Source organism: Cervus elaphus, chromosome 9 (genome assembly GCF_910594005.1).
Source record: "Cervus elaphus chromosome 9, mCerEla1.1, whole genome shotgun sequence".
Taxonomy (NCBI): domain Eukaryota; kingdom Metazoa; phylum Chordata; class Mammalia; order Artiodactyla; family Cervidae; genus Cervus; species Cervus elaphus.
Window position 1 is genome coordinate 81,355,316 of NC_057823.1, and position 27,080 is coordinate 81,382,395.

Consider the following 27,080-nt stretch of genomic DNA (forward strand, 5'->3'; position numbering starts at 1 on the left):
GATTAAAGTAATTATTGTCAGAAAATGCCAAGTGCAAAACTACCATTAGAATACAAAATCATGATATTTATTTGGTGATTATATTCCTTTAAGTGATGTTTTATACTTTATGTATTTAGACTGAGGCTTGCTTTGTTTTCATAATAGTTGACCTCAACTTAGAGGTTAAAAGAAAAAATTTTTCCTAGCTTAATGGCATTACTTAGAAATGCCATTTCTAAGAAAATGGAGATTTTAGATGGGAAAATGGTGGGAGAAAAAGTGATCACCTTGATTAGCCATCCTCTAGACTGACTGAATTAAAGAAGTTTCTGAAGTCTTTTAACAAGGGAGGGAGATTAAGAACCAGAAAAGTAAAGTTGGTGGATGGTTACATATGAAGAACAAGAAAGAGCCATTCTATTTTCAAGAACCTTACTCGATGCTCTTCTGTATTTTCGAGATCAGTGATGTGAATAGAATGAACAGACTGCCCTTAGTTCCTCATCAGAAGTAAGCTACTCATTTAAAATGCTCTTTCAGGCCCTCAGATGAAGTCTTCCCCCCTGCACTGAGTTTACTTTAGGGTGGAATGTTTCCAAGAGCAAGCTAAAGAAGCTGTTGATTTCTTTTTATCCCAAAGAAAATAAATATATAATTTAAAATCCCTCCCAAGTACTGCAAGAGCTAATTAGGGACACTCACAACACGCCAGCTGATTCTTAGCAGGCAGCTGTCTCACTGAACCTCACTGGCCCATAGTGTACCCTTTAATCAAGTGATAAAATCCAGCACTTCATTGATCACCTGTTTCTGAGATGCTGCCGTGAAGGTAGACACGGGGTCTCAGATGGGAATGTGAAGGCTACGGGCAGTCCTCGCAAAGGTGTGCATTTCTTTGAGCCTCACTTGAATTCGGCCTCAGCTTCCACGCTTTTCATCTTATGAACTTAGCCCCGGTGCTGGCTTCTTGACCTTTCTAACAAAGGTGCACCACGGGCTAAGGGCTCTGAGCACACCCAAGGATCCTGAGGGCTGCTGTGTGAACCTTCCCCTGAGTTTGCTGTCCACCTGGAAAGACTGCTGCAGGCTTCCAGGACAAGGGCCTCCGGGTGACAGGTTGAGGAGCAGCCAGGTGGTGGTTTTACAGAATGAGAGAAACCCAGCGTTGCAGGTGGGCAGGCGGGGACTGTGCAAGGGGTATCTTTAGAAGAGTTCACTGACTATATTACATCCATTATTTTTTTAAGAAGACACTTTTTAACACTGCAGGGTATTGAAAACATAAGGAAAACACAACATTTTACACAATTGATGGTTTAAAATGTACTCAGAATGATGGACGGCCTTCGATGCATTAATCGGCCAAAAAGAATGAAATGGATTAAGGAGTTAGAAAAAGAATGACAAAAATCAACTGTAGGAAAATGTAGGAATAAAATAACTAAGAATGGAAATTAATACCTTAAAATATAGAAAAACAGTAGAGCTGATCAAAGAGCTGTTTCCAGAGGGAAAAAATACCTAATAATATAATATCTAGTAGTTTAATCAAGAAAAATTGGGGGGGGGGGTGGGGAAGCACAGATGTACAAAATAACAAGTGAGAAAAAGAAATAACCACAGATAATAGCAGTGCTGTCTGGGTCTTCCCCTCCTCCCCACCCTTCTGTGGGGAGAATGTTACCCTTACTTTTTAATCACACTTCTGATATTCTGATTTGAGGGTATAAGCCCTGCTCCTCCTAAATAGGACTTTGGCGTTAATTTCCTAATAAAACAGGATTGAACCAGAGAAAGATGTGAAAGTGGAGTATGCCACCCTAACACAGGCCACTTGGGCATGTTGATTATGTTGAGCTACAGACACTTGAAAAACAGAAAGTGCAGAAAGGGTTTTTCTGAACTCTTCTTATCTGCCTAAAGACAGATTCTCAAAAAGGAACTCAGTTGTCATAAATCTTCCCAGGAATTTCACCAACCACGGAAGATTGACAGTTATCACAGGAGAGACTAGATGTCACTATCACACCCAGGCTAACTGTCACAAACCTTCCAGCTATTCTGATACCTTCCATTTATTCTGATACCTTCCATCTATTCTAAGGGTCCATTCAGCTTTCCTAAAAATCATTTACTCTCCCCTGAGAAGCCTTATACACACCAGCCCACCCCTTCCCTATTAAGATGGCATTTAAGTCTGAGTTCTAAGCCAGCTTTTTGAGTTTCTCATTTTCTCCTGGTTATCTCCCAGGGATACGTGAGGTATGCATGTTAATAAGCTCATTTATTTTTCTCTTGTTCATCTTTTATCACAGAGACTCAGCTAAGAACTCAGGAGTGTAGAGGGAAAATTATTTCTCCTCCCCTGGAGAAGGAATCCACAGAGTGGAATGAATGATTCCTGTCTCCACAATTAATTTTGACCTTCCTAAATTATAATGGCTTGGTTGATATTTTTGTGGCCCTGCTTTGTTGCATGTGATATGTCCTAGCACCTCTTTTATCAAATGCCAGGGGAAGCCTGGACACGAGTGTGCATTTACAGACCCTGAAATACTCAGGGGCTGAGGGGCAGCTATGCTCTGGTTTTGTCCTGACTTTCCTGCCTTGTGTGTAGGTCTGACGCCCGGCTTCACAAGGACGACACTGACATTTGCTTCAGTAAAACCCTCAACTCCTGCAAAGTGCCACAGATCCGGTACGCCAGTGTGGAGCGTCTCTTGGAGAGACTGACAGACCTGCGTTTTCTTAGCATTGATTTCCTCAACACCTTTCTGCACACCTATCGGATTTTCACGACGGCAGCCGTGGTGCTGGGGAAGCTTTCTGACATATATAAGAGGCCTTTCACCTCCATCCCCGTCAGGTAGGCCTGGGGTTAGCCTGAGATGAAAGTATGCCCCACCTGGTCCCTGGGTCTCTGTTGATGGACAGCCCACTCTGCAGGGTCCTGACTGGCCTTTGAGCTTACCAGACCCCCCCAACCCCCAGTAGAAGAGAGTGAGGGGAGGTCACAGTTCCCAAGGGAAGCAGTTTAAGTTTCCAAGTGGCCTTTGCCAAGATAAAGCTATTGTTTGGAGCTTTTCTTTCTACCTTTCTTTTTTTTTTTAAAAAAAAAAAAAGCAACTGTGCTTTTCACGTTTTAATATGCAGAAGCATCACCTGGGGGCCTTGTTAAATTGCAGGCTCTGATTCAGTAAATCTGGAGTGGAGCCCAATGCCGGTGTTACTTGTCTTTGGACACAGTTTAGTAGCAAGGGGTTAGACAAAGCCTAAAAAGTGTGTTCTTTTGGCAAGTGTATGGTATACACCCAACATTTAAATAAAGGAATCCAGCCACAGAAGTTCTATGATAGCATGGCCTTTTAAGGTAGGGAGCATGTCTTGAATGACATCGGGAGACGAATTTTTCACTCGGCCACAATCTGTTAATAGCTTTTGCTCTTACTTTTAGGTCATTGGAACTGTTTTTTGCTACCAGCCAGAACAACAGAGGTGAACACTTGGTGGAAGGCAAATCCCCACGCCTGTGTCGCAAATTCTCTTCCCCACCTCCACTGGCTGTCTCCAGGACGTCCTCCCCAGTGAGGGCCAGAAAGCTGTCCTTGACTTCTCCCTTGAACTCAAGGATAGGCGCGCTGGATCTGACCACCTCCTCGGCGTCCAGCAGCCCCACCACCACCCACAGCCCAGCTGCGTCCCCACCGCCTCATACTGGTAAAGTGCCGTTGGATCTGAGCAGAGGCCTTTCTTCTCCAGAACAAAGCCCGGGATCTGTAGAGGAGTCTGTTGATAACCCCCGCGTGGATCTGTGTAACAAGCTAAAACGAAGTATTCAGAGAGGTATTATCCTGCTGCCACACCCTGTGTTTGCTGGCCCCCTGTTTCCCCACCATTCCTTCTGGAACCCTAGTTCCCTTTCTTTACCACTTTCCTACTTTTGCATAGAAAGTAGAGTGAATGCAATGGCTAGTTAGAAAGTCCTGAAAGTCTCCAGCCTTTGTGGAAGGAGGGCAGGGTTAGCTGACTTCTGTAGTAAAAGGCCAATTGTAGTCAATTGTCTATGGAAGGGTGGTGTCATCTAGTTGGTTATCACTGGAAGGTTCTTAGTGGAATTTGATTAAGGCTGGTTGGCTAAAGAGCATAGCCCAATATTTGGCATAGAGGCAAGTTGCAGGCACCGTCATCCATGACCTTGAGCCCCAGAGCCTTCTCCTCCTCCAGGGTCCACCTTAACCACCTGTAACTGCTTCCAGCCTTTCCTTGCCTAAGATGACAACCTAGCCTGGAAGCATTAAGATGACTTCTTGAGTTTAGTTTCCAAGGCAACACTCCATATTATGACAGAGGTATAGGGAAAAAATAAAGTCTGAGACAGTGTTCGCTGTCCATGACACAACCAAAGCGGTTTTTAGAAATGTGAATTAGATCATCTGGTTTCCTGATTATAGTCTCTAAAGACTTCCCATCATACTTAGAAAAAAGTACAGTCTTCTTCCCAAGGCCTTCAGATCCTATGAGATTTGGACGCTGTCTCTCTAATCCCTGCTCCTGCCATGCTTCTTCATCTTCTTGGGTACAGTCACACTGATTTATTTTTTGTGTCTCAGAAACTCCTGGGTCATTACTGCCTCAGGACCTTGGCACTTGTTTATGCCCTTGCTTGGGCAGTCTTTTCTGCCTGGGAAGTCTTTTCCTACAGAAGCTCATGAGATCAGCAACCTTGTCTGTCTTGTTCACTTCTGTACTGTCAGGGCGTTGGCCTTTGCCTCACAGATTGTAAATTTTTGTTAAATGAATAAATCAAGCAAAACACTCAGCGGACTAATTAGGGATTGCTGTGACACATCTCCGTACCCTCCTCAGCTTGATACAGCGTAAGGGTTGGAGGAGATGAGCCTAGGCTTGTTCTTTTATAATCCAGTGTTTCTGTGATGAACAGAATTTAACAGCCAAATTAGCCAAACAGCTTCTTTGTAAACTACACAGTGACTGATTTGTTTGCTGATAACATAATAAAAAATTGGGCAATAAGTCAGGCAAATTGTCCAAATTTTAAGGAGGATCACTGAGATGGAAGCATAGACGCCTGCTTTATACCTGCTTGAAGCCTCTTTGCAGTTTCTAGCTCAGATCATTTAAATCAGCTTTCTGAGTGAAGTGCTTCATGGAATTTTAACTGGAGTGGTTGTCAAGATCAAAAGTAGCACCCTTTTAAACAAGAAATTCTTTAAGTTGACACATTAGCAACTAAGGAGGATGAAAGGGGAAAGATAATTAAAAAGTCATTAGAACAACAAGCTGCAGCAGAATCACGATGGATTTTTCTTGGGAATAGTGAGGCAGTGCATAAGCTGACAAGTGCATCTGGGGTTTGATCCAGACCAGTGCTTGGGAGTCTCCGTGGAGGGAGTGATTTTGGGAGGCTTAGTTCAAGTCTCCTCTCTGGATCAGAGCGGCCTAGGAAGTACAGGAACTTCCCAGAATGTAGAAAGTTCTTTCTCCTCTGTTATTGGATTGTATTAAATGAGAGAGGAGGAATCTGGAGGTTAGTCTGGATGTTCATGTCATTTTGAGTTAGGAGAGCTTTAGGAATAGTATCTCAGTGTCAGACATCGGTGGCTCCACGACTGTTTGGAATGCCCCTGAGGCTGGGATCAGAACAGGGTAAGGTTGTTCAGGAGTCATTGTGACCTCTTTCTCTGCACGTTGCTATGCTATAGGATCCACAGTGGTAAATAAGATGGTGCCCTTGCCCCTTGGAGAAGGTAGACAAACACAGGTGGTGCAAGATATAGAAATGGAGTGCTCAGGAAGGCGAAAAGCAGGGGAGATCATGTTTGGTTGAGCAGAATCTGCAGGTGTCATTGACGTGAGCCAAGAAGAATGGACAAATGGGCTGCATGGAGGAAATAGGCAAACTCGTGGGCAAAGAGCACCTATAAGCAAAGGGCTGGTGGTAACCGCCAGTGGTGAAAGCCATTTCCAAGAGCAGGAGTGGCCACTGCTTGTGAAAGGACAGCTTTTGTCCAGTTTGGACACCATGTGAAGCTCTGCGGAGGAGACCCTGTTACTAGTCTTCCTGCTTTCTAGTATCTAGAAACTATTTAAAACTCTCCTAAAAAGTCCTCCCCTCTCTCCTCCTCCTTCTTTTTGGCCATCTTAGCCATTAAGTTTATAGATCAGTAGTGTTAAGTATCAATATATTCACATTATTGTGCAATACACAGAACTTTTTCATCTTGCAAAACTGAAACTATATACCCATTGGACAACTCCCCATTTCTCCCTCCCCCCAGCCCTTGGCAGCCACCACCTTATTTTTGTTTCTGTGAATTTGATTACTTTTTATATTGCATGTAAGTAAAACCAGCTTTTTCATGTAGCATAATGTCCTCAAGGTTCATCTTTGTTGTAACATGTGCCAGGATTTTCTCCTTTTTTAAAGCTGAATAGTATTCCTTTGTATGTGTATTCCATATTTTCTTTATCCATTCCTTTCTTGATGGACTTTTGGGTTGTTTGCCTCTCTTGGCTATTGCGAGTAATACTGCAGTGTGCGTGTGTATGCAGATTCTCTCCAAGACCCTGCTTTCAGTTCTTTTACATATATACCCAGAAGTGAGATTGCTAGATCATATGGTAATTCTGTTTTTAATTTTTTAAGGAAATTTTTGTTTTTGATAGTGCCTACACCATTTACCATTCCCATCAACAGAGTACGGAGTTCCAGTTTCTCTGCATCCTTGCCAACCCTTAGTCTTTTCTGTTCTTTTGATAGTGGCCTTCTAATGGGAGCACAGTAAGAATCTTTCTCCTTTTTTGCAATTTTCTAGAGATTGCATTTTAACTTGGCTACGGCCTGATAGTATAGACAGTAACTTTTTTCTTTAATAGAGAAGCAAAGGAAAAATCTATTCCTTTTTACATTATATACTAAGTACGTGTTACAGTTCTAACGGCCCTCAGTCAAGTTGTCCCTTACGCATAATAATTAATTCTTAGACTTTTACTTACACATGGATTGTTCCACAGTGGTCACCAAGTTCCCTAGTTATGGTCTTCCAAGCCCAAGCCCAGAGTGCATGTGATGGTCCAATGCCACATCATAACATCTGTTTGGCCTACTCTCTCACATAGAAGTGTGATCACTGGCAGGAATCAGTGGCTTTTCCCCAAGAGTAATGAGGTGGAAAAAGTTTAGAACTGGGGAGCCAAGATAAATGAGAAAGGACCTAATCAAGCTCCCAGGGCAAGACGCTAACAGACTGCCAGAGGTGGGAACATTGTGGGCGCAGCTAGTGGCACCTGGAGACCTTGTTATGTGGCAGCTCAGGTTATTTCTGACCTGGGCCCAGCAGATGGAAAGGGCCCATGGATAAAGGCAAGACAGAAGTAGTAGGATCTTCCTCACATTAGAGAAAAACCAAAGTTGAGGGCTTAATTCTTCCGTATCTCCACTGGATTTCCCCCAAACAAGTGACTTGCAGTTAGAGTTTCAGGAGTCAGTTTATTCACATGGCTTGTGGGGTAGAAATAGGATTTTGTGGTTCTCGAGTCAGGGTTAAATGCAGAGCTTGTATCGCTGTGGAGGTGGCAGTGTTCAGGACTGTGTCCACGCATGGCCATGGCACTTGTTAGCCCCTGAGAACCTACCTCAGCTCCAGAGATGTCTGGTCCTCTGCCCAGTGTCCGGCGTGTCATAATCATGACTACCCACTGACACATCCCCCTTTATCTCTCATTTCTACTGTAATTGCCCCCCCAACAATCCTTCTCTTGCATGTGTGCTAAGTCACTTCAGTTGTGTCCAACTCTTTGTAACCCTGTGTATTATAGCCCATCAGGCTCCTCTGTCCTTGGGATTCTCCAGGCAAGAAAACTGGAATGGGCTGCTGTGCCCTCCTCCAGGGGATCTTCCGCACCCAGTGATCAAACCTGTGTCTCTTACATTTCCTGCATTGGCAGGCAGGTTCTTTACCACTAGTGCCATCTGGGAAGGCCCATCATTCTCTTAAATACTTTGTTTCTGGCCACTTCTTTGCATCTTGATTCTTTTCCCTTTCAGGTAGCTGTCTTCTGATGATTTTTAATGTATTTACTTCCCAGATTGTTCTTGAAAGTATTTAAGATGTAACTCAAAGAGGCACGTGGTACACTAGATTAAAAATAAAATAGATAAAGAAACAGGCAATGGAAAAAAATTGTATGAGGCAAAGGGTATGGTTAGTGAACAAACAAATACTGTGTGGTTCTCTCCAGTTCCTGGAGTCATTCTGATTTTGGTTCTGAGTGTAATCAATTACATGATTCATACAGAAAACTAAGAATAGACTGGTCAGCAGGCACATCTTTTCTTGTTCCTGGGACTTGAGAATAATTTATCCTGTGGATCCTCATAAAGGAAACACTGTGAATAGAAAGCTTAGAAATAATACTGAGGTCTAGGTAGCTCTTGGGCATTTTTCTGAAGGGTGAAATGAAGGTACTATAGATTTAATTTTTCCTTTTCTTTTGCATTGGTATATAGGCAGTACTGATCATGAATATTTCCAGGAAAGTCATAGATGAACACTTTACTTCAGCATCAGCCTGACAAGATCAGTGTGTGTGTGTGTGTGTGTGTGTGCGCGCGCGCGCACATAATGTCTGTAGAAGCCAAGAGTGCTGCTGTGTTAACTCTGCTATTTAATCTTGAAAATTTCAGTTGGCAAAGTAAATGGAGACAATGATCTGTCTTTAATTTGAAAGATGTTTGCGTGTGCTTTGCATAATGTTGACACTTAAAACAGTTGGCAAACTTGAATAAGAAGTCTGTGCCTAGAGTTTATACATTTTCTGCTGTTCACCTCAGGATGCAATTTTCCAAACCTCATTGCACAAGATCAGCTTCACTGTTGAGTCTATAGTGAGGCCATGGATCCTCTCACTGCTGTCTAGCTAGACAGTTGCAGGGTGCCCTCTTTGAAAAATGCTAGTAACCTTTGTCCAATTTTATTGTCATTGCAGTTATAATGCCAGCCTTGCCATCTTTCCTGGCAAGAGAACTTCAAATGACATGAAGGAAAAAAAGAGAAACAGGAACTACCCCTCATCTGAGTGAACTTGTAAGGGAAGAGTAATGCAGTTAGTTTCACCCCCACCAATCCCCAATTGTGTTCCAGGCTCACTCTACATCCATTAGTGCTCTTCTTTCTTCCTTCCAGGAAGGCCCCAGCTTCTGCTATCTTGAATTCTTCTAAAAAGCACAAATCTCAGCCCAGCACACATTCAGATTCCACCCAGTGGTGGGATATCAACAAAATATAACCGACAGCAGAGAAGGAGGAGAACCACGGGGATCTGCTCATGGTGTTCAGGTCTCTTAGTCCATCAGCATTCTCTTGGGCCCTGGCTGTGCAACACAGTCTAAGCATTCTCGACCCACATCACTAGTGTCTGTTTCTTTGTTCCTAGTTTGAAAATTGCCTGCCTGTGGGTTGAAAGTGCTCCCAATTTTAGCATTTGTTTTGAGCCCACATCTGCCCACTCGTTCTGCAGGCAGAGCTGTTTGCAGGGATTGATTGAAAGTGAACCTGCCAGAAGGAAACGCTTCTTTCCCCCCACCGTGCTGGTGTGATTTTTCCTCTCTGTAGGTGCCCGTTTGCTTACAGTGTTACTCTGTGCTTTTCTGTCTTTTCAGTAGACTTTCCGAGCCCTGTCCAGCTCTCGCACTGGGAAGTTTTTTTGGTTCAGTGTAATTGCTGACTAAATGATTTGCTCGTTTGCCTCAGAGGAATGAATGGTTGAATCAGACTGAGGACACACATTTGATATTCTGCTTGCTCTTGCAGAGCAGATGCCTTCTATTACTGAATTTTGAGGGAGTTATTTAGAAAATAATAAAACTAACAGCTAAGCACTGATTTTTTTTGTCTCCATCCTGCATCATTGCCAGCTTGACTGTAATTATGTCATTCAAGGAAAGATTCTAACCATTTCCCTTCCCTGGCCCCTTTGTGTTTCAGAAGAGCTGAATTTGGGCCATATTTCTAAAGCAGTGAATCACATACAAGTGTAAAAATGGCTTTATGTGAAATCATTAGGAATTTTGTCGAGTTTGTTGAGTGAAATCTTGAATGGAATGGTAAAAGGAGTTGAGAAAAATTCTGCTGACATAGATAATGGAAAATTAGTGGAGGTGATACAGTTTTTATCAGTTGATGCAAAACCCAAGGAAAAAGAAATCAAAGAGTTGTTAGAAGTTTATGAAATTTTTGTAGTGCTTTTCCTTAAAATAACACACATGACGTTGTAATTTTACCTGGTTAACAAGTTAGTGCAAGGGATGTGGTAATAGCTTGAATCTGACCCTGAAATGATGTTTCTTTTACTCATGGGATGTTACCTGCAGTGAAGAGACTCAAATTATCTTAAAACCTCTCAACTTTCATTGTAAAAATTTTCACTTGCCTGCTGCTTATTGTAGCTCTAGGGCATTAGAACTTTCTGGAAGGATGGAAAAATGTTGTTCAGTGCTGTAGCCACTAACCACATGTTGTGTATCATCAGCATTCTGCCAGGAGGAGTGGCTCAATATCATGATCAGTTCAGTTCAGTCTCTCAGTTGTGTCCGACTCTTTGCGACCCCATGGACTGCAGCACGCCAGGCTTCCATGTCTGTCAACAACTCCCAGAGCCTACTCAAACTCATGTCCATCACTTTGATGATGCCATCCAACTATCTCATCCTCTGTCATTCCCTTCTCCTCCCACCTTCAATCTTTCCCAGCATCAGGGTCTTTTCCAATGAGTTGGTTCTTCAATATCATGATAAAGTCCTTTAAAAATACAGACTAGTATGAAATGCTTATTATCCATAAGGAACTTTTGTGTTTCCATGCATGATAACAACAAGATGCTCTTGAATTCATAACCTGGTTGTTAAAATGTGTGATGTTTTAAAGCAGCAGTCCTCGAGTCTGCGCCCGTGGACCGAGCAGGTGTGGACAGCTCCCCCGCAGCCGATGCTACAGAACTCTCACCTTGCAGGTCGCCCTCAACTCCTCGGCACCTCCGCTACCGCCAGCCTGGAGGTGAGCCCTCAGAAAGGGACTCAGAAACACGCGGGTGGGAGCTGATTCTGGCTCCTGAATCTTTTGTTTACTTTACCATTTCAGTTCCCAAATATTTTTCAGTCTCAGTTGTGAAAATTAATTGGAAGCAAATGTTACCATGGGAGCAAGTAGTGGAACATAAATGATTAGAGAAAATGTCACTAATATAACCAGTATTTACCTGACCACCATCATTGCATGGCATTTTGTATGCAGTAACCTGAATCTGATTCTTGGTTGTCAGTTGATTGAATGTCAGTGCTGGTTTTGCCAAAATGTTCCCAGACTCTGATGACCTTACTCTGATGACCTTACTCTGATGACCTCCCAGTGTAGTCTGTATTAGATAGGTTCATCTGGGACACAAAACTGTGGAGTGACCTTGTTAAGAACAATAATTCAGCTAAAGTAATGTCCAGTTGCCTGGGACTCTAGTCTTCATTATTGTTAGTGGCAGAATCTGGTATATTTTCTATTATGAAAATTATAAAATATTATCCCATAATTTGTTTTAAAATATACCATTTCTAATTGAAGGGAAAACCATCAGAGCAAAAGATAGAAATCTTTTATCTCCCCATTGCTCAAATAAATATAACTCCAGATAACAGTTGTTTTTGAAAAGTCTCCTTTTTTCTCAAGACAATTATTTCAAGTTGGAAGGGAAAATTATTCATTTGTGAAAGCAGATTCACCCCAAGTAACCTAAGTAAATGTAGCTGTTTTCTGACTTTCATACTTCTATTCAAGTAAGGCAGTTTAGCAGAAGACAGAGTGCGTGGCTCCAAATGGTCATTTCATTTGTGGCCTCAGCAACACAGCAGAAGCTGTTGTTGCCATCAGCTCCAAGAGCAGCTAGCCTGGGTGGACCACTGTCAGCAGAATTGCCCTGATGGATATTAGCCTTTTGGGACTGGGACTGATTTTGGGCTCCTGATCAGTCATGGGTCACCCTGACATTTGGGTACTTCTGGAAACCCGATGTGACAAGTTAGACTTCCCTGCCTTGTTATAAGACTACTGTGGGATTGGCCAAATCTCTTTACTATTCTTAGAGCCTTGATCAGTCCAGACCTTGGCAACTTCTGTGACCATTGCCCTGTCAGACAGACTCCCTTGAGTTCATTATAACCTGGAAGAGTTTGGAGTCAAACTATATGGAAGCAAAACTTTACCAAGGCAAGAGTTATTTAAATGCTTTCCACTTGGTTACTATCATTAGAGCTCTGCTTTATGGTCTATTTTCATATGTTTATATTCATTTAAAATTCTTTAAATTTATATAGGCATTATCTGAAAATCCTCACCCTGTTTGTGGATTAATTAAGTCCTTTGTTTCTTTCCTGATCCAACCAAATCCCAGAGATGCAGGAAGGAAACCACAGTCTGTGATGATGTATGGAGCCTCCAAATAGTGGCAGCAGCCCACATTTTCTCACTGTGTAGCTGAAATTTTGCCTGTTCATCTGTCTCCTTGCCCACCTTGTTCCACAAATGTTTTCAGGCTACAGCCGAAGGAGAGGGTAGAGCGGTTTTGTGCTTTTGTGCTTAGGCACATTAAGCAGCTCTTTGCTTCCCCTTTTATTTATTTTAAGCATGACTGTATGACTTTAGAGGCAAACTAATAAAGCCACAGAATCACAGAAAAGCCACAGAAAAAGTGAACTATCTTCACTAAAAGCCTGAGTGAGGAAAAGAGTGAGGTTGGCATCAACATTATCAAATGCTATGTGTAAATATCTGAGAAGCGAGAGGAGCTACCAAAAGGTGTTCAGTGCGTCCTTCAGTATGAGAGCCCATCCCCCTTTCTAAGGGTGCTTTGAGAAGAAAGTTTTATCTGTAACATGTAGAATATTTTTTAAAAATGTTTTTTATAATGAGATAAAATTCACATACCATAAGATTCACCCTTTTAAAGTGTGCAGTTCAGTGGTTTTATATATTCACAAGGCTGAGTAACCGTAACCACTGTCTCAATCCAGATATTTTCATCACCCCTGCTAGAGAAATCCTGTACACATCAGTGGTCACTTCCCATTCTCATCCCCCCACACACCTGGAAACCACTAATTTACTTTTTGTCTCTATGTATTTACCTATTGTGGACATTTTGTATAAATGGGATCATGTAATACATGATTTTTTGTGACCAACTTTCACTTAGTATAATGCTTTCAAGGTACATTCATGTTGTAGTATGTATGACTACCTCATGCCTTTTGTGACTACATCATATTCCCTCACATGGGAATTTTTGATATGGTTTATCATTTCATCAGTTGGTGGAGATTTGGCTGTTTTTACTTTTTGGCTGTTATGAATAATACTGCTGTGAATGTTTGTGTGTAAGTTTTTGTATAGACGTATGTTTTCATTCTCTTGGGTCTATAACTAGAATGAACTTGCTGATATAGAATCTTGTTATTTGCCTATTAATAAGGACAACACAGGGTATTTGACCCAACCCTTCATTCAGTGCAGAAATGAAAATGAGAATTTTCATTATGTAATATTATGCATCTGCCTCACCATGCCATTTCTATTCTTTTAAAATAACCAGGACAGACGGCTGACAACTCCCACTGCTCTGTTTCCCCGGCCTCTGCTTTTGCAATTGCTACGGCTGCAGCAGGACACGGGAGTCCACCCGGTGAGTAGGGGCGAGCTGTTGAGCGCTTGGCAATTAATTGCCCAGACCTCTGGCAATTTGGGGGAAATCAGTGGTCCTTGCCTGCCAGCATCTTGATAATACACTGGGCAGCTTCTTAAAAATGCAGATTCCCAGCCCCCTAGTCTAAGTCAGTGTGTCTTGGTGTGAGACTGTCTTTTAAATAAGCACCTACAGGTCAGTCTCATACGGGTAGCCTATGCTTAACACTTTCGAGAACTTCTGTCTCAGAAAAGGATGTGTTATTTTTCTTATGTTGTATTAACAGAGTTCTTTAACCTTTTAAGCCAAATTGTTGAGAACACGTTTTCCTTTTAATTGAGTACAGTGCTAAAAGCATTTGCAAGGTGGGAGGGAAGGCTTGTGAAGGGGGTGGGAGAGGAGAGAGGGATCTATTGCTTTAGTGGACTCATAATTCACTTCCAGTAGCTCCATGGTGCTGAGTTGTTGTCAGTTAATTTTCAAGGTAAAGAAATACCTAAAATAAAAGTGCAGTATTTTAAATAGATGAAAAATTATATTTATTATCTCTGTCCTCTTTTCTCATGTGCAAGAAGGACATTATGTTAAAATAAATCTGTATGTGGTTTAAACAATCCTGTTGCTGTGAGTTCCTTCACCTAAACTAACTCCACAGGTTCCAGGAGTGATGATACATGTTGTTAATTAGCAATTGCTCATTAATAATGGGCAAAAAAAGTTAATTTCCAAAGCCTATGAACCTGTATTCAACAGTAGTAACTGGTAGGTACTGTCTGGGTGAAAGCTTTCTAAATTGATGTAAGAACAGAGAGATATTCTAAAATGAACATAAATTACCATAGTAATTATTATATATACATATATATATCCCATCTGAATGGAAAATCTTTGCACACTGATGACATTCCATATCTTAAATATTTTACCACACACCCTTCACTGGATGTGGTCAGGCAAACTGGGGATGTTCTTTGCCCCAAATATTCCCTAAAACTTCCCCCCAATTCCCTTCAGCATGATACAATACATCCTGTAATGGTAATAATATGGATGTCTTCTCAATCCAGTCAGCTTCTGCTGTTGACTGCATGTTATAATAATGAACATTTCTTTGATGAGGTAATAAGGGTCTTCTCTACCCTTTCGGCAGAGTGAGTTATCAACTGTGATTCGTTGAGATCTTCTCCTGTCTTTTGTTCTCATAATCTGGTCTGTCTTTGGAAAAGGTGAAGTACAGAGCTTCCTCACAGGTTTCTTAATTTAAATATGATTTGTGAGGGAAAATAGCTTTTCGGTCAATTTGGAATGAGCCCATCTCCCCATTAGCTGGAGGCTGGGTCAGGGAAAGTACCTGTATTCACCCGAGGCCGAAGCAGACTTCTAATGGAGAATGGCTTTCGAACTCAGGCTTATCCATCCATGATGAGCCGGAGATGAAGTATCCCTCAGAGCCATCTTCCTCACTGTCTGAATCCTGCTGCTGCTCTGCCGCCTGTCTTCTTGCTTCTCTCCTGCTGCTGCAAGAGGTGCAGCAAGAAAGCTCTCCTCAGTCAGCCAGCTGAGGGGGGCAGACCGCTAGCTGACCACAGCCACTGTGCTGGGTGCAGAGTAGCCTGGTCCTCCTCGCATCACACTGCTGCTGCGGCCACCTATAATGCGGTCTGGGGCCTCATGATCCAACTGTTTTATTTATTTTTTTATGGAGGAGAAAGAGTGGCTTTATTACTTTGCCAGGCAAAGGGGGCACACAGTAGGCTAGCACCTCAAGAACCGTGCCCCTACATGATCCAATTTTATTCATAAATGAAATGAAAGATGGATTTGGCAGTGTCTGTGGCCCTGCTTTCAAGCAGCAAGTTACACAGGGGTCAGTCTCCATGACCCATGGTACTAAGAAAAGGAATCAGGTTTGGAGCAGGGATCAGTACTTCCCTGGGGCTCAGCTGCTGCATGGAGCTGGCCCCACAGCAGAGTCCGCCTGCCTGGGAGAACTTGGCAGAAGGGCCAAGTTCACGGGTCAAGAGAGCAGGTGGACACGGAGCCGAAAGAAAGGAAGTACTAAGAAGATGATCTGGACTTCTTGGCTGGTCAGGGAGAGCCTGATGCTATCCAAAGAAGTTCTAGGCCCAGAAGGACAAATGTCCGAGGGAAAGGAGTGCTAGATAATGGTTAAGATCCGCTATCAGACTTTTCATCCACTCTCTGAATCAGGAACTACTGACCCGCATGTGCCCCCAGAACGTGGAGAGCTGCCAAAGTGAGCAGGAGAGAAGGTTGTGGAGACCTCAGGCTCCCATCTGTCTTTGCAGGCCTATCTACTTGTTTGACTGCAACATAAGCCCGCCTGGTGGTGCCGATCTGCTGTTTGTGGCTGGTAGCCTGACACAAGGTGCTGCCCGGCCAAGTCGTGCAGTCTGCCGAGTGGGCTTCCATATTTCAGGCTCCTCTCCAGGTTCCCTCCCGCTTTAATCTTCCTCCATCTATCTCTGCGTCCCCCACCTCTACCTCCATCAAAATACACAGCAGTCTGGAAACTCTGGGTTAGAACCATCAATTAGTGGTTATGCTTTCAAATATTCACTCCAGACATTTGCATGTGAGCCATTTCTCATTAATGATTGCTTAGAAGGTAACTTTACTGCATGAGAATGAATTTGAATTTAGCAAGAGGATGAACAGAAAATTTCTTCACAAGAAGGCCTAACAAGATGTACATGCCTAGCTGTAAAGGAAGAGAAAGCTGAGTTTTATCTATGGCAGGTGGCCTGGGATCTGCTCAGGATTGCCAGTCCTGCCCCTTGGGTCCAAGCCTATCTGATTTTCGAACACACTGGAAAAGTCTAGATTTTTCCCTCTGGTTTCATTTAGGACCTAGAGCCTGTCCTTTCCAAAGATAGGTTTCTTTTCCTTCCATGTCATGCCCTCTTTCCTCGTAGACCAACAGGAGTCCCTCTGTTGGAGAGGAAGGAAAGACTGACCTGTCGACATGGTTTAACACAGCCAATTCTTGTTGACTTCACATTATGAAGATTTCACAGCTTATTTTAGCGCTTGCCTTCCAAATGGCAGCCAAGTTACATTAGACCCACTATGGATGGATCCAGGATTTGTGGGGTATAACACACAATTTGCCTCAAGCAAAAGCGTATCAAATTACAAGTACAAACTTTCAGAGCACTGGAAGAGGCCCAGACACATTGAGAGGCCCTCAGGCTTAAGCTTCATTGGCTTCCTGGTAAATCTGCTTATGAGTTCAGTCCTGATCATTCCTGGAATGAGAGCAGCTTTAGGAAATTCTGATCATCTGGGGGAGCAGGTGGGGGTGGAGGTGGCAGTGGGACCAGTGATCATCCGTCAGTCAAATAAGTCCTCTTTTTTGTGGCGGGGTTTTAACTCTGTGCAAGACTGAGACAAAAAAATCAGTGGGTCTTATGAGCCACCACACTGGTTGAAATGTAGTTTCAAGCATCTGCTCAAATTGAGGAGCTCTGCATGAAAGTCAGATTAAAATGTGTGCCTTTCAGATGGCTGCTGATGCAGGGAATCTGCAGGTGCAGTTTGGATATAGTTATGATTTGAATAGAAATGCAAATCCAGTGAATACACATATCAGGGTGTATCATGGTGCTTACTATACACCTGAAGCTCTGGGATTAATGATAGAGTTTATGAAATGATCTAAAATGAAATATGAAAGTGTGAGGTGGGTTATTTTTATGAGAGTAGAAATAATGGCAGCGGAGGTACTACAAGCAACTCTTGATTATCTGGGAGAAGATTGTAGGTTTTGCCATTCTGTGCAAGTCAAACTAAATTAACAAAGTAGAGGAATGGTTGACTGCATTTATAGGAAAATTAATGGCACAGTTACAGTTGCTTGGGGGCAATAGTGAGTTCTTTATTGGTGGTGACTTGGTAATTGTAAAATAGATAACTCATAATCTGTTTTACGCCCTGTCAAACCACTCAGGTTTGTGTAGCCAGTAGTAGATCTGAGCTTGGTGTGAACTGGCCTTGGACCTGCTCTTTATTTGTTTTTTATTGGAGTATAATTGATTTACAATGTTGTGTTTCTGTCTGTTGTGCAGTGAAGTGAATCAGTGTGTGTCTGTGTGTGTGTACACCCCCTCCCTCTTGGCCCTCTGTCCCACTCACATCCCCATCCCACCCCTCTGGGTCATCACAGAGCCCTGAGCTGAGTGCCCCGGCTCTGCAGCAGCTTCCCATTAAGCATCTCTTTTACACATGGTGGTGCTTGTGTGTGAGTGCCACGCTCCCAATTCTGGACCCACTTTTTAAAATACCGAGAACTGGTCCCACCTCCACAGATTCTGACTTGGTTGGTCTGGGTACATCCTGGGCATCCGGATTTTTAAAGTTCCCCAGGTGATATTTGGACCTAGGTGGAGCCCAGATGGAGAGCCACTAAACTAGCTGGAGAAGGTATATTTATTCCTTCTCTGGTTGTAGCATGCCTACTGAAAGTATCCTAGCCTGAGACTTATTTTCTATTTTTTTTCCAGCATAATATAAAATCCATTAAAAAATGTCTTAATATAGCTAGTTGAAGTTTGGAAGACAGCCTGTATCTGATTTATGTTTTTAATGAAAATGTTATTATCACTATTATTAGTGAAAAACAAAGAGCTTTGGCAAACCAGATGTAACTGAAAGTGACTCCAAGTCTTATTTTAAATTATTTATTTTTAAGTTTCACATGTACAACATTGTATAATACATCAACTTCTGTATTCACTACTGTGTAGTGAATACACAGAAAGTTTCCATCCACACTATGCAGTTGACCCCCTTTAACCATTACACCATCCTCAATGTCCCTCTCCCCTTGATAACCATTACTCTGTATCTATGTTCATTTCTGTTATGTTTGGTTTAGTTGTTTATTTTATTTTTTATATTCCTCATATGAGTAAAAACATATGGCATTTGTCTTTTTCCATCTGACTTATTTCACTTAGCATAATACCCTCAAGGTCTATCCATGTTGTTTCATCTTTTTTTTTTTTTAATGGCTGAATAGTATTGTGTTATGCACATATACTGCATCATTATCCATTCATCCATTGATGAGCACTTAGGTTGTGTCCATATCTTGGCTATTACAAATAATGGTACACTGAATATAGGGGTGCATATGTCTTTTTGAATTAGTATCTTCATTTTCTTTGGATAAATACTCAGAAATGGAATTCTAGTCTTAATTTTTTGAGGAATCTCCATACTGTTTTCCATAGTAGCTGCACCAATTTCCATTCCCACCACCAGTGTTTGTGTTCCCTTTCTCATCATCCTTACCAGCACTTGTTATTTCCTGTCTTTTTGATAATAGTCATTTTAACTAGTGTTAGGGGATATGCCACTGTGATTTTGATTAGCATTTCCCTAATAATTAGTGATGTTGAACATTATTTCATGTGCCTACTGGCCACTGTATGTCTTTAGAAAAATGTCTACTTAGATCCTCTGCCCACTTTTTAATAGAGGTGTTTGTTTAGTTGTTGAGTTGTGTGAGTTTTTTAAAAAATGTTTTCCTCTAATTTTCAGCTCTGCTTCTATCATAGATTCTTTTATTTATTTTCTTTGAGTGCACTGCACAGCTTGTGGGATCTTGGGTTTCCCAGTCTGGGATCAAACCCAGGCCCCCAGCAGGGAAAGTGTGGAGTCCTAACCACTGAATCACCAGGGAATTCCCTGCATAAGTTTCTTTATATATATTTTGGATATTAAGCATGTATTGCATCATATGATTTGCAAATATCTTTTCCCATTCAGTAGGTTGTTTTTTTGTTTTGCTGATTGTTTCCTTTGCTGTGCAGTTTTTTGGTTTGATGTAGTTTTTGTTTATTTTTGCTTTTGTTTCCATTACCTCAGGAGACATATCCAGAAAGATAGTGCTAAGACCAGTGTTAAAGAGTGTACTGCATATGTTTTTTTCTAGGAGTTCTGTGATTTTAAGTCTTATATTCTAGTCTTTAGTCCATTTTGAGTTGATTTTTGTGTATGGAGTAGAAGAGTGGTCTAGTTTCATTGTTTGCATATGGCTCTCCAGCTTTCCCAATACCACTTATTGAAGAGACTGCCTTTTCTCCCATTGTATGTTCTTTGCTTCTTTGTCATAAATTAATTGTCCATATATATGTAGGTTTATCCTGGGCTCTCAATTCTGTGACATTAATCTGTGTCTATTTTTCTGCCAATGTCATGCTGTTTTGATTACTATAGCTTTGTACAGACATACTTCATTTTACTACACTTTGCTTTATTGTGCTTCACAAATTCTATATTTTTTACAAGTTGAAGATTTTTGGCAACCATGTGTCAAGCAATCTATCAGTGCCATTTTTCCAACAACATTTGCTCACTTCATGCCTCTGTGTCACGTTTTGGTAATCCTTGCAATATTTTAAACTTTTTCTTTATCATTATATTTGTTATGGTGATCTATGATCAGTAACCTTTGATGTTACTATTTGGGGGTGGTCCATGAACCATGCCAATATAAAGATGGTGAACTTAATCAATAAATGTTTGTATTCTGGCTGCTCTGTATCTGCCATTCCTGTCTCTCTCCCTTTCCTTGGGCCTCCCTGTTCCCTGAGATACAAGAGTATTGACATTAGGCTAATTAATAATCCTGCAGTGGCCTCGTAAGTGTTCAAGTGAAAGGAAGAGGCACGCATCTCTTGCTTTAAATCAAAAGCTAGAAATGATTAAACTTATTTAAGGAAGACACGTCAAAAACCAAGACATGCTGAAAGCTAGGCCACTTGCACCAGTTAACCAACTTGCAAATGCAAAGGAAAAGTTCTTAAAGGAAATTAAAAGTGCTACTCCAGCGAACACATTCCGACTCTGTGTGACCCCATAGATGGCAGCCCACCATGCTTCTCCGTCCCTGGGATTCTCCAGGCAAGAACCCTGGAGTGGGTTGCCATTTCCTTCTCCAATGCATGCATGCATGCTAAGTCGCTTCAGTCATGTCCGACTCTGTGTGACCCCACGGACAGCAGCACACCAGGCTCCTCTGTCCACGGGATTCTCTAGGCAAGAATACTGGAGTGAGTTGCCATTTCCTTCTCCATAAACCAGCTGCTGCATGCGTGCTAAGTTGTTTCAGTCATGTCCAACTCCATGTGACCCTGTGGACTGTAGCTTTGCCAGGTTCCTTTGTCCATGGGATTCTCTAGGCAATAATACTGGAGTTGGTTGCCATGCCCTCCTCCAGGGAATCATCTTGACTCAGGAATCAAACCTGCCTCTCTTGTGTCTCCTGCATTGGCAGGTAGATTCTTTACCACTAGCACCCAACCAGCTGCAACATTCCCAAAGCCTAATCTAGAACAAGGCCCTAGCTCTCTTCAGTTCTTTGAAGAGTGAGTGAGGTGAGGAAGCTGTGGAAGAAAAATCTGAAGCTAGCAATTGGTTCATGAAGTCGAAAAAAAAGAAATTGACTCCGTAACATAAAAGTGCAAGGTGAAGCAGCAAGTGCTGATAATAGAAGCCACAGCAAGTTATCCAGAAGACCTAGCTAAAATCATTAATGAAGGTTGAAACACTAAACAACAGATTTTCAATGCAAGTGAAATAGCCTTCTATTAGAAGATGATGCCATCTAGGATTTTCATAGCTGGAGAGGAGAAGTCAGTGCCTGGCTTCAAAGCTTCAAAGGACAAGCTGACTCTTGTTAGGCACTAATGCAGCTGGTGACTTGAAGTTGTAGCCGGTGCTCATTTACCATTCCGAAAATCCTAGGGCCCTTAAGAATCATGCTATATCTACTCTGCCTGTGATCTGTAAATGGAACAAAGGAGCCTGGATGACAGCACATCTATTTATACCATGATTTACTGAATATTTTAAGCCCACTGTTGAGACCTGTTGCTTAGGAAAAAAAGATTCATTTCTAAATAATGCTACTTATTTTTAATGTACCTGGTCACTCAAAAGCTCTGATGAAGATGTACAACGAGGTTCATGTTGTTTTCCTGCCTGCTAAGACAACATCCATTCTGCAGCCTATAGAGGAAGGAGTTATTTTGACTTTCAAGTCCTACTATTGAAGAATTACATTTTGTGAAGCTATAGCTGCCATACATCAGAGAAGGCAATGGCACCCCACTCCAGTACTCTCGCCTGGAGAATCCCAGGGACGGCGGAGCCTGGTGGGCTGCCGTCTGTGGGGTCGCACAGAGTCGGACACGACTGAAGCGGCTTAGCAGCAGCAGCTGCTGCCATACATAGTGATTCTTCTGATGGATCTGGGAAGGGTAAGTTGAAAACTTTCTGTAAAGTGTTCACCTTTCTAAATGTAAATTCATGAGTCATGAAGAAAGCTCAAGATTAGCAGGAATTTGGAAGAAGTTGATTCTAACCTTCATGGATAACTTTGAGGGATTCAAGACTTCAGTGGAGAAAGTTGCTACAGATGTGGTGGAAATAGCAGGAGAACTAGAGTTGGAAGTGGAGTCTGAAGATGTGATTTAGCTACAATCTCATGATAAAACTTGAACAGATGAGGAGATACTGCTTATAGATGAGCCAAGATAGTGTTTCTTGAGATAGAATCTACACCTTTTGAAGATGCTGTGAAGATTGTTGAAATGACAACAAAGGATTTAGAATATGACATAAATTTAGAGAAAAAAAAAGAATATGACAGAAATTAAGTTGATGAAGCAGCAGCAGGGTTTGAGAGAACTGACTCCAGTTTTGAAAGAAGCTCTGCTAGGGGTAAAATGCTATCAAACAGCATTGCATGGTACAGAGACATCGTTGGTGAAAGGAAGAGTCAATTGATGGGATAAACTTCATGGTTGTCTTAATTTTAAAAATTGCCACAGCCTTCAGCAACTGGTCAGTCAGCAACCATCAACACTGAGGCAAGACCCTCCACCAGCAAAAGAATTATCACTTGCTGATGGCTAATACTTTTTAGCAATAATGTATTTTTAATTAAGGCATGTACATTAATTTTTAGACCTAATGCACATTTGATAGACTATAGTATAATATAAAAGTAACTTTTATATTCACTGGGAAACCAAAAAAATCATGTGACTTGCTTTATTGCAATATCCAATTTTTTGCCATAGTCTGAAACTGAACCTGCATTATCTCCAAGGTATGCCTGAAGTATAATTTTTGTATTTGTTTATTTGGGGCTATGTTCAGTCTTCATTGCTGCACATGGACTTTCTCTAGTTGTGATGAGCAGGGGGCTTCTCGTTGCGGTGGCTTCTCTCATTGCAGACCACAGGCTCTAGGTACATGGTCTTCAGTAGTTGTGGCACATGGTCTTAGTTGCCCCAAAGCATGTGGGATCTTCCTGGACCAGGGATCAAGCCTGTGTCCCCTGTATTGGCAGATGAATTCCTAACCACTGGACCACCAGGGAAGTCCTGAAGTATAATTTGAAATCAGAGTGTGTGATACCTCCAGCTTTGTTCTTTTTTCTCAGGATTGCTTTGGTTTTGGGGTCTTTTGTGGTTCTGTATGTGTGTTCCTAGGTGATCCTAGTGGTAAAGAACCCGCTTGCCAATGGAGGAGACATAAGAGACGTAGGTTTGGTCCCCGTGTCAGGAAGATGCCCTGAAGGAGGAAATGGCAACCCACTCCAGTATCTTTGCCTGGAGAATCCCATGGACAGAGGAGCCTAGTGGGCTTCAGTCCATGGAGTCACAAAGAGTCAGATATGACTAAAGCAACGTAGCATGCACAGCACGCACGTGGTTCTATACAAATTTTGAGATTTTTTTCCGGTTTTTGTGAAAAAGATTGTTGAGATTTTGATAGGAATTGCATTGAATCATAGATTGCTTTAGGTAATATGGACATTTTAACAATGTTAAACCATAAGACATTATTGAATTTGAAGGAGACACAAAGAAATGGAAAGATATTCTGTGGGAAAGATATTCTGTGCTCATGGATTCCAGTCTTATTTTTAGATGCATGCACACAGAGACTGGAATTAAAATTTTGTAACTGAGAAGTTACATCTGTGTTAAAATTTTTTATATTTTATTGAAGTGTAGTTGATTTACAATGTTGTGTTAGTTTCTAGTGTATAGCAAAGTAAATATATATATATTCTTTTTTCATATTCTTTTTTATTCTAGATTATTGTAAGATATTGAATATAGTCCCTTGTGCTGTATAGTAGGACCTTGCTGTTTATTTTATACCTAGTAGTTCATGTCTGCTGACCCCAGACTTCTAATTTATCCCTGTTAACTAGTATCAGCCTGCAGAACAGCTCGGAATGCTCATGTCAGGAGACCATTGCATTCTCTTCCTGGGAGGATGCCCACAGCAAGCCAGATCACATGGAGCGCCTCCTCTGCCCATCATGTGTTTTTGATAAGCCTTTCAAGCAGGCTCAGATCCTTGTTCCAGCTGGCCTGAGCACCCTCTTTCCTGACCATGTTGTGTTGCCAAGTTCTCCTTCTTTGTGCTGCCCTTTCCTGAACTCCGCGAAGATCATTCTCCTCACTGACTGTCTCTCCGCAGCCAAGACACAGTGCAGTTGCTGTGCCTTTTCACTTTTTGATGTGCTCACATTGCTTACTTCTACTTGACTGCAGTTCAGTTTCACCCACTTCGGGGCCAGGCAGGTAACCGAAAGATGGGGTTGGAGAGCTGATACTGTGTGAGAAAGGGGGCAGCTACTGCTCAGCTCGTTCTGATTTTGGCCAAGGCAGATTAGGGCTGTCACATCTGTTTTCTTTCATTCTTTTCTTTTTTAAGGAAAACCCAGAAATCTGGATGTTTATGTGAAAAATCCTGTTTGTAAGTGGGAAGTGAATTCATACTCTTTAAAAACTACTGTCCAGGCCAAGCAGAATCCTTCTGTGGACCACGTATGGCTGTGAGCCGCCAGTATGTGACCTCAGATTTACTGTAATTGTTTACAGCCGGAATTGTGGGTTGATCCAGATAAGAGATCCTGAGACATACCTGAATACTAGCAGTGGACTCCTGAACCTCCCCAGTCCTCTTTCCCTAAAACTATTTCCTATTTCTTTGGTCGGGCTATTTTATAGGAAGTCCATTCTTTCTTGCCCACTGTGGCTTGATGACTTTTGCTCCCACAGCATAATCTTATTTCATTTGTCACCCTTTCACCATGGAGGAGATTCGGGGACTGTGGTTCTTATTTTATAGATTTTGAAGCAAGCGTGAGACTCGAGAGTGATGGAGGGCCTGGCCCACGTTCTCATGGTGCCTGAGAATGAGGCTCAGATCTGTTCCTACCACACTGCTGTGCTGTTATTGCCTCTGATTTCACATTTACTTCAAAAGAACAAGATTTTGGGAAACTTGAGTGACACAATATTCTGGATCCTGTCTTCGTCTTCAGCATACCCATTTCTTTCCATCTTCTTTTCACCTCTGTGTCCACCTGACAGGTACAACAGCATGGTGACTCCAGAGAGATAAGCATGGGTAAAATGGTCATCTGTGGGTAGAGTCTTACTTGGCTAGCAACATTGAAGGACCTGTGATTTCTTTCATAGGATTGCAGAAACTGAGTCTTAATACAGTGGTATAACCTGGTCAGAGGAGGTATTTATCTTGGTATTGAGAATTGGATTAAATTTGCAGTAGGATATTGATTGGGCTTCCCAACTATCTCAGTGGTAAAGAATCCACCTGCAATGCAGGAGATGAGGTTTCAATCCCTGGGTCAGGAAGATCCCCTGGAGAAGGAAATGGCAACCCACTCCAGTATTCTTTCCTGGGAAATCTCATGGACAGAGGAGCCTGGTGGGCTATAGTCCATGGGGTTGCACAGAGTTGAGTCAGACATGACTTCTCGAGTAAACAACAAGATATTGATTTCCATGAATTATTCAATACATTAATGTTACATGTGTACCCCACTGTCTGTTTTTTCTTTTCAAGATTTGTGAGAATACGCAGCTCAGAATTGTTTAGCTATTTAGTGAGTGAACTTGTAAGAAATGCACAGAATATAGGCTTTTGCCAATATTGTGTGTCTTACTGGTGTTTATGTGGCTTGTGGCTTCACAAGTGCTAGGAAGAACTGAAGAGGCAACTTAATAACGTGTAATTAACCTGTTTTATCTTGTGAATACATCATAATTGTGGGTAATTTTTGTGGAAGATCTCTCAAAGTTACACCCACATCTTGCAAACCTCTATCCTTTGCTGCCCTGTTGGGTATTTCTGTATGCAAATTGAGTGGATTGTATGTATTGTCAACATCAGAATCACAACAATAAAATTACATAATTCATAGGATATACTATATACTAAGCACTGTCCTAAGCTTTACATATGTTAACTGATATGTGAAGTAGTTACTATTATCATACTACTTTTCCAGTAGAGAAAATTAAGAGAGGTAAGTAAGTTACCTAAGGTCACGTAGGTAGTAGGTGGCAGATTTGGATCATATCATCTGGCTAATGAAAAGTGGACCCACAAGTTCTATTACCAGTCCCAAGCTCTGCCTTGCATAGATAGGGCAGAGCTGGAACTTCATTCTCTGGGTTGCTACAGTGCCGCCATGTTGTTTGGAGAAGGATATGAAGGTTTCTGGTGGGTGATCTGGTGGTTTTAAAAATACATCCACAAATTCATACTCCTTCAAGAGACGAAGCTGAATTTCTCTTTATTTTTGTGTGGGCAGGACTTCGTAACTTGTTTCTAGCAAATAAAATTAAGCTAAAGTAATTGTGTGACTTGGAGCCTAGGTCATCAGAAGGCATAATGGCCTCTGTCTTGGTCAGTCTCTCTCTCGGATCACTTGTTTTGGGAGAAACAAGCTTCCATATCATGAGGAGAGGCCCATGAAACCAACAGGAAACTAGAAAGTAGGTCCCCTGCCCAGGGCCTCATGCATGAGCTTGGATGTGAATCCTCCAGCCCCAGCTGAGACTTTGGCTGACTGCAGCCCTGGTGGATATCTGGCTTGCAACATCATGAGATACCCTGAGCCTGAGCCACTTCCAAAATCTCATTCTAAAGATACTGTACAATAATAAATATTTGTTATTTTCAGTCCATAAATTTTAGGGTGTTTTGTTGTGTAGCAATAGACAGCCACTACAGGTGGTATCTTGGTAGCCAGTAAACCTTGGTAAAAATATTCATAATCCAATTGAGTTTAGGGAGAATATTTTCACATTAGAAAGAGAAGCGTGTCTGGGCTGTTCCTGTAGGACAGCAAACCCTGCACTTATTCCCTAAAAATATTTTGAAATGGAGAGAATATATCTAGAATTAACATGTAGTTTAAATCTACCCTGTATTTCATGGTCTCTAAACAGTCTTTCTCTACTCCCTTCACCTCTAGCTCTCTGAAT

General features: G+C 41.9%; 1 protein-coding gene across 4 annotated transcripts in view; it reads left to right on the forward strand.

Moving 5' to 3' along the window:
• Positions 1 to 27,080, forward strand: part of RASGRF2 (Ras protein specific guanine nucleotide releasing factor 2) — a 247,203-nt gene that overhangs the window by 132,065 nt on the left and 88,058 nt on the right. For 3 of the 4 annotated variants that reach the window (XM_043913516.1, XM_043913519.1, XM_043913520.1), the window contains 4 exons: positions 2,600 to 2,848; positions 3,437 to 3,825; positions 10,929 to 11,057; positions 13,639 to 13,728. In XM_043913516.1, the coding sequence (XP_043769451.1) occupies positions 2,600 to 2,848; positions 3,437 to 3,825; positions 10,929 to 11,057; positions 13,639 to 13,728 (857 nt within the window). The remainder of the gene's footprint in view (positions 1 to 2,599; positions 2,849 to 3,436; positions 3,826 to 10,928; positions 11,058 to 13,638; positions 13,729 to 27,080) is intronic. The other variant, XM_043913518.1, reaches the window with a different exon arrangement.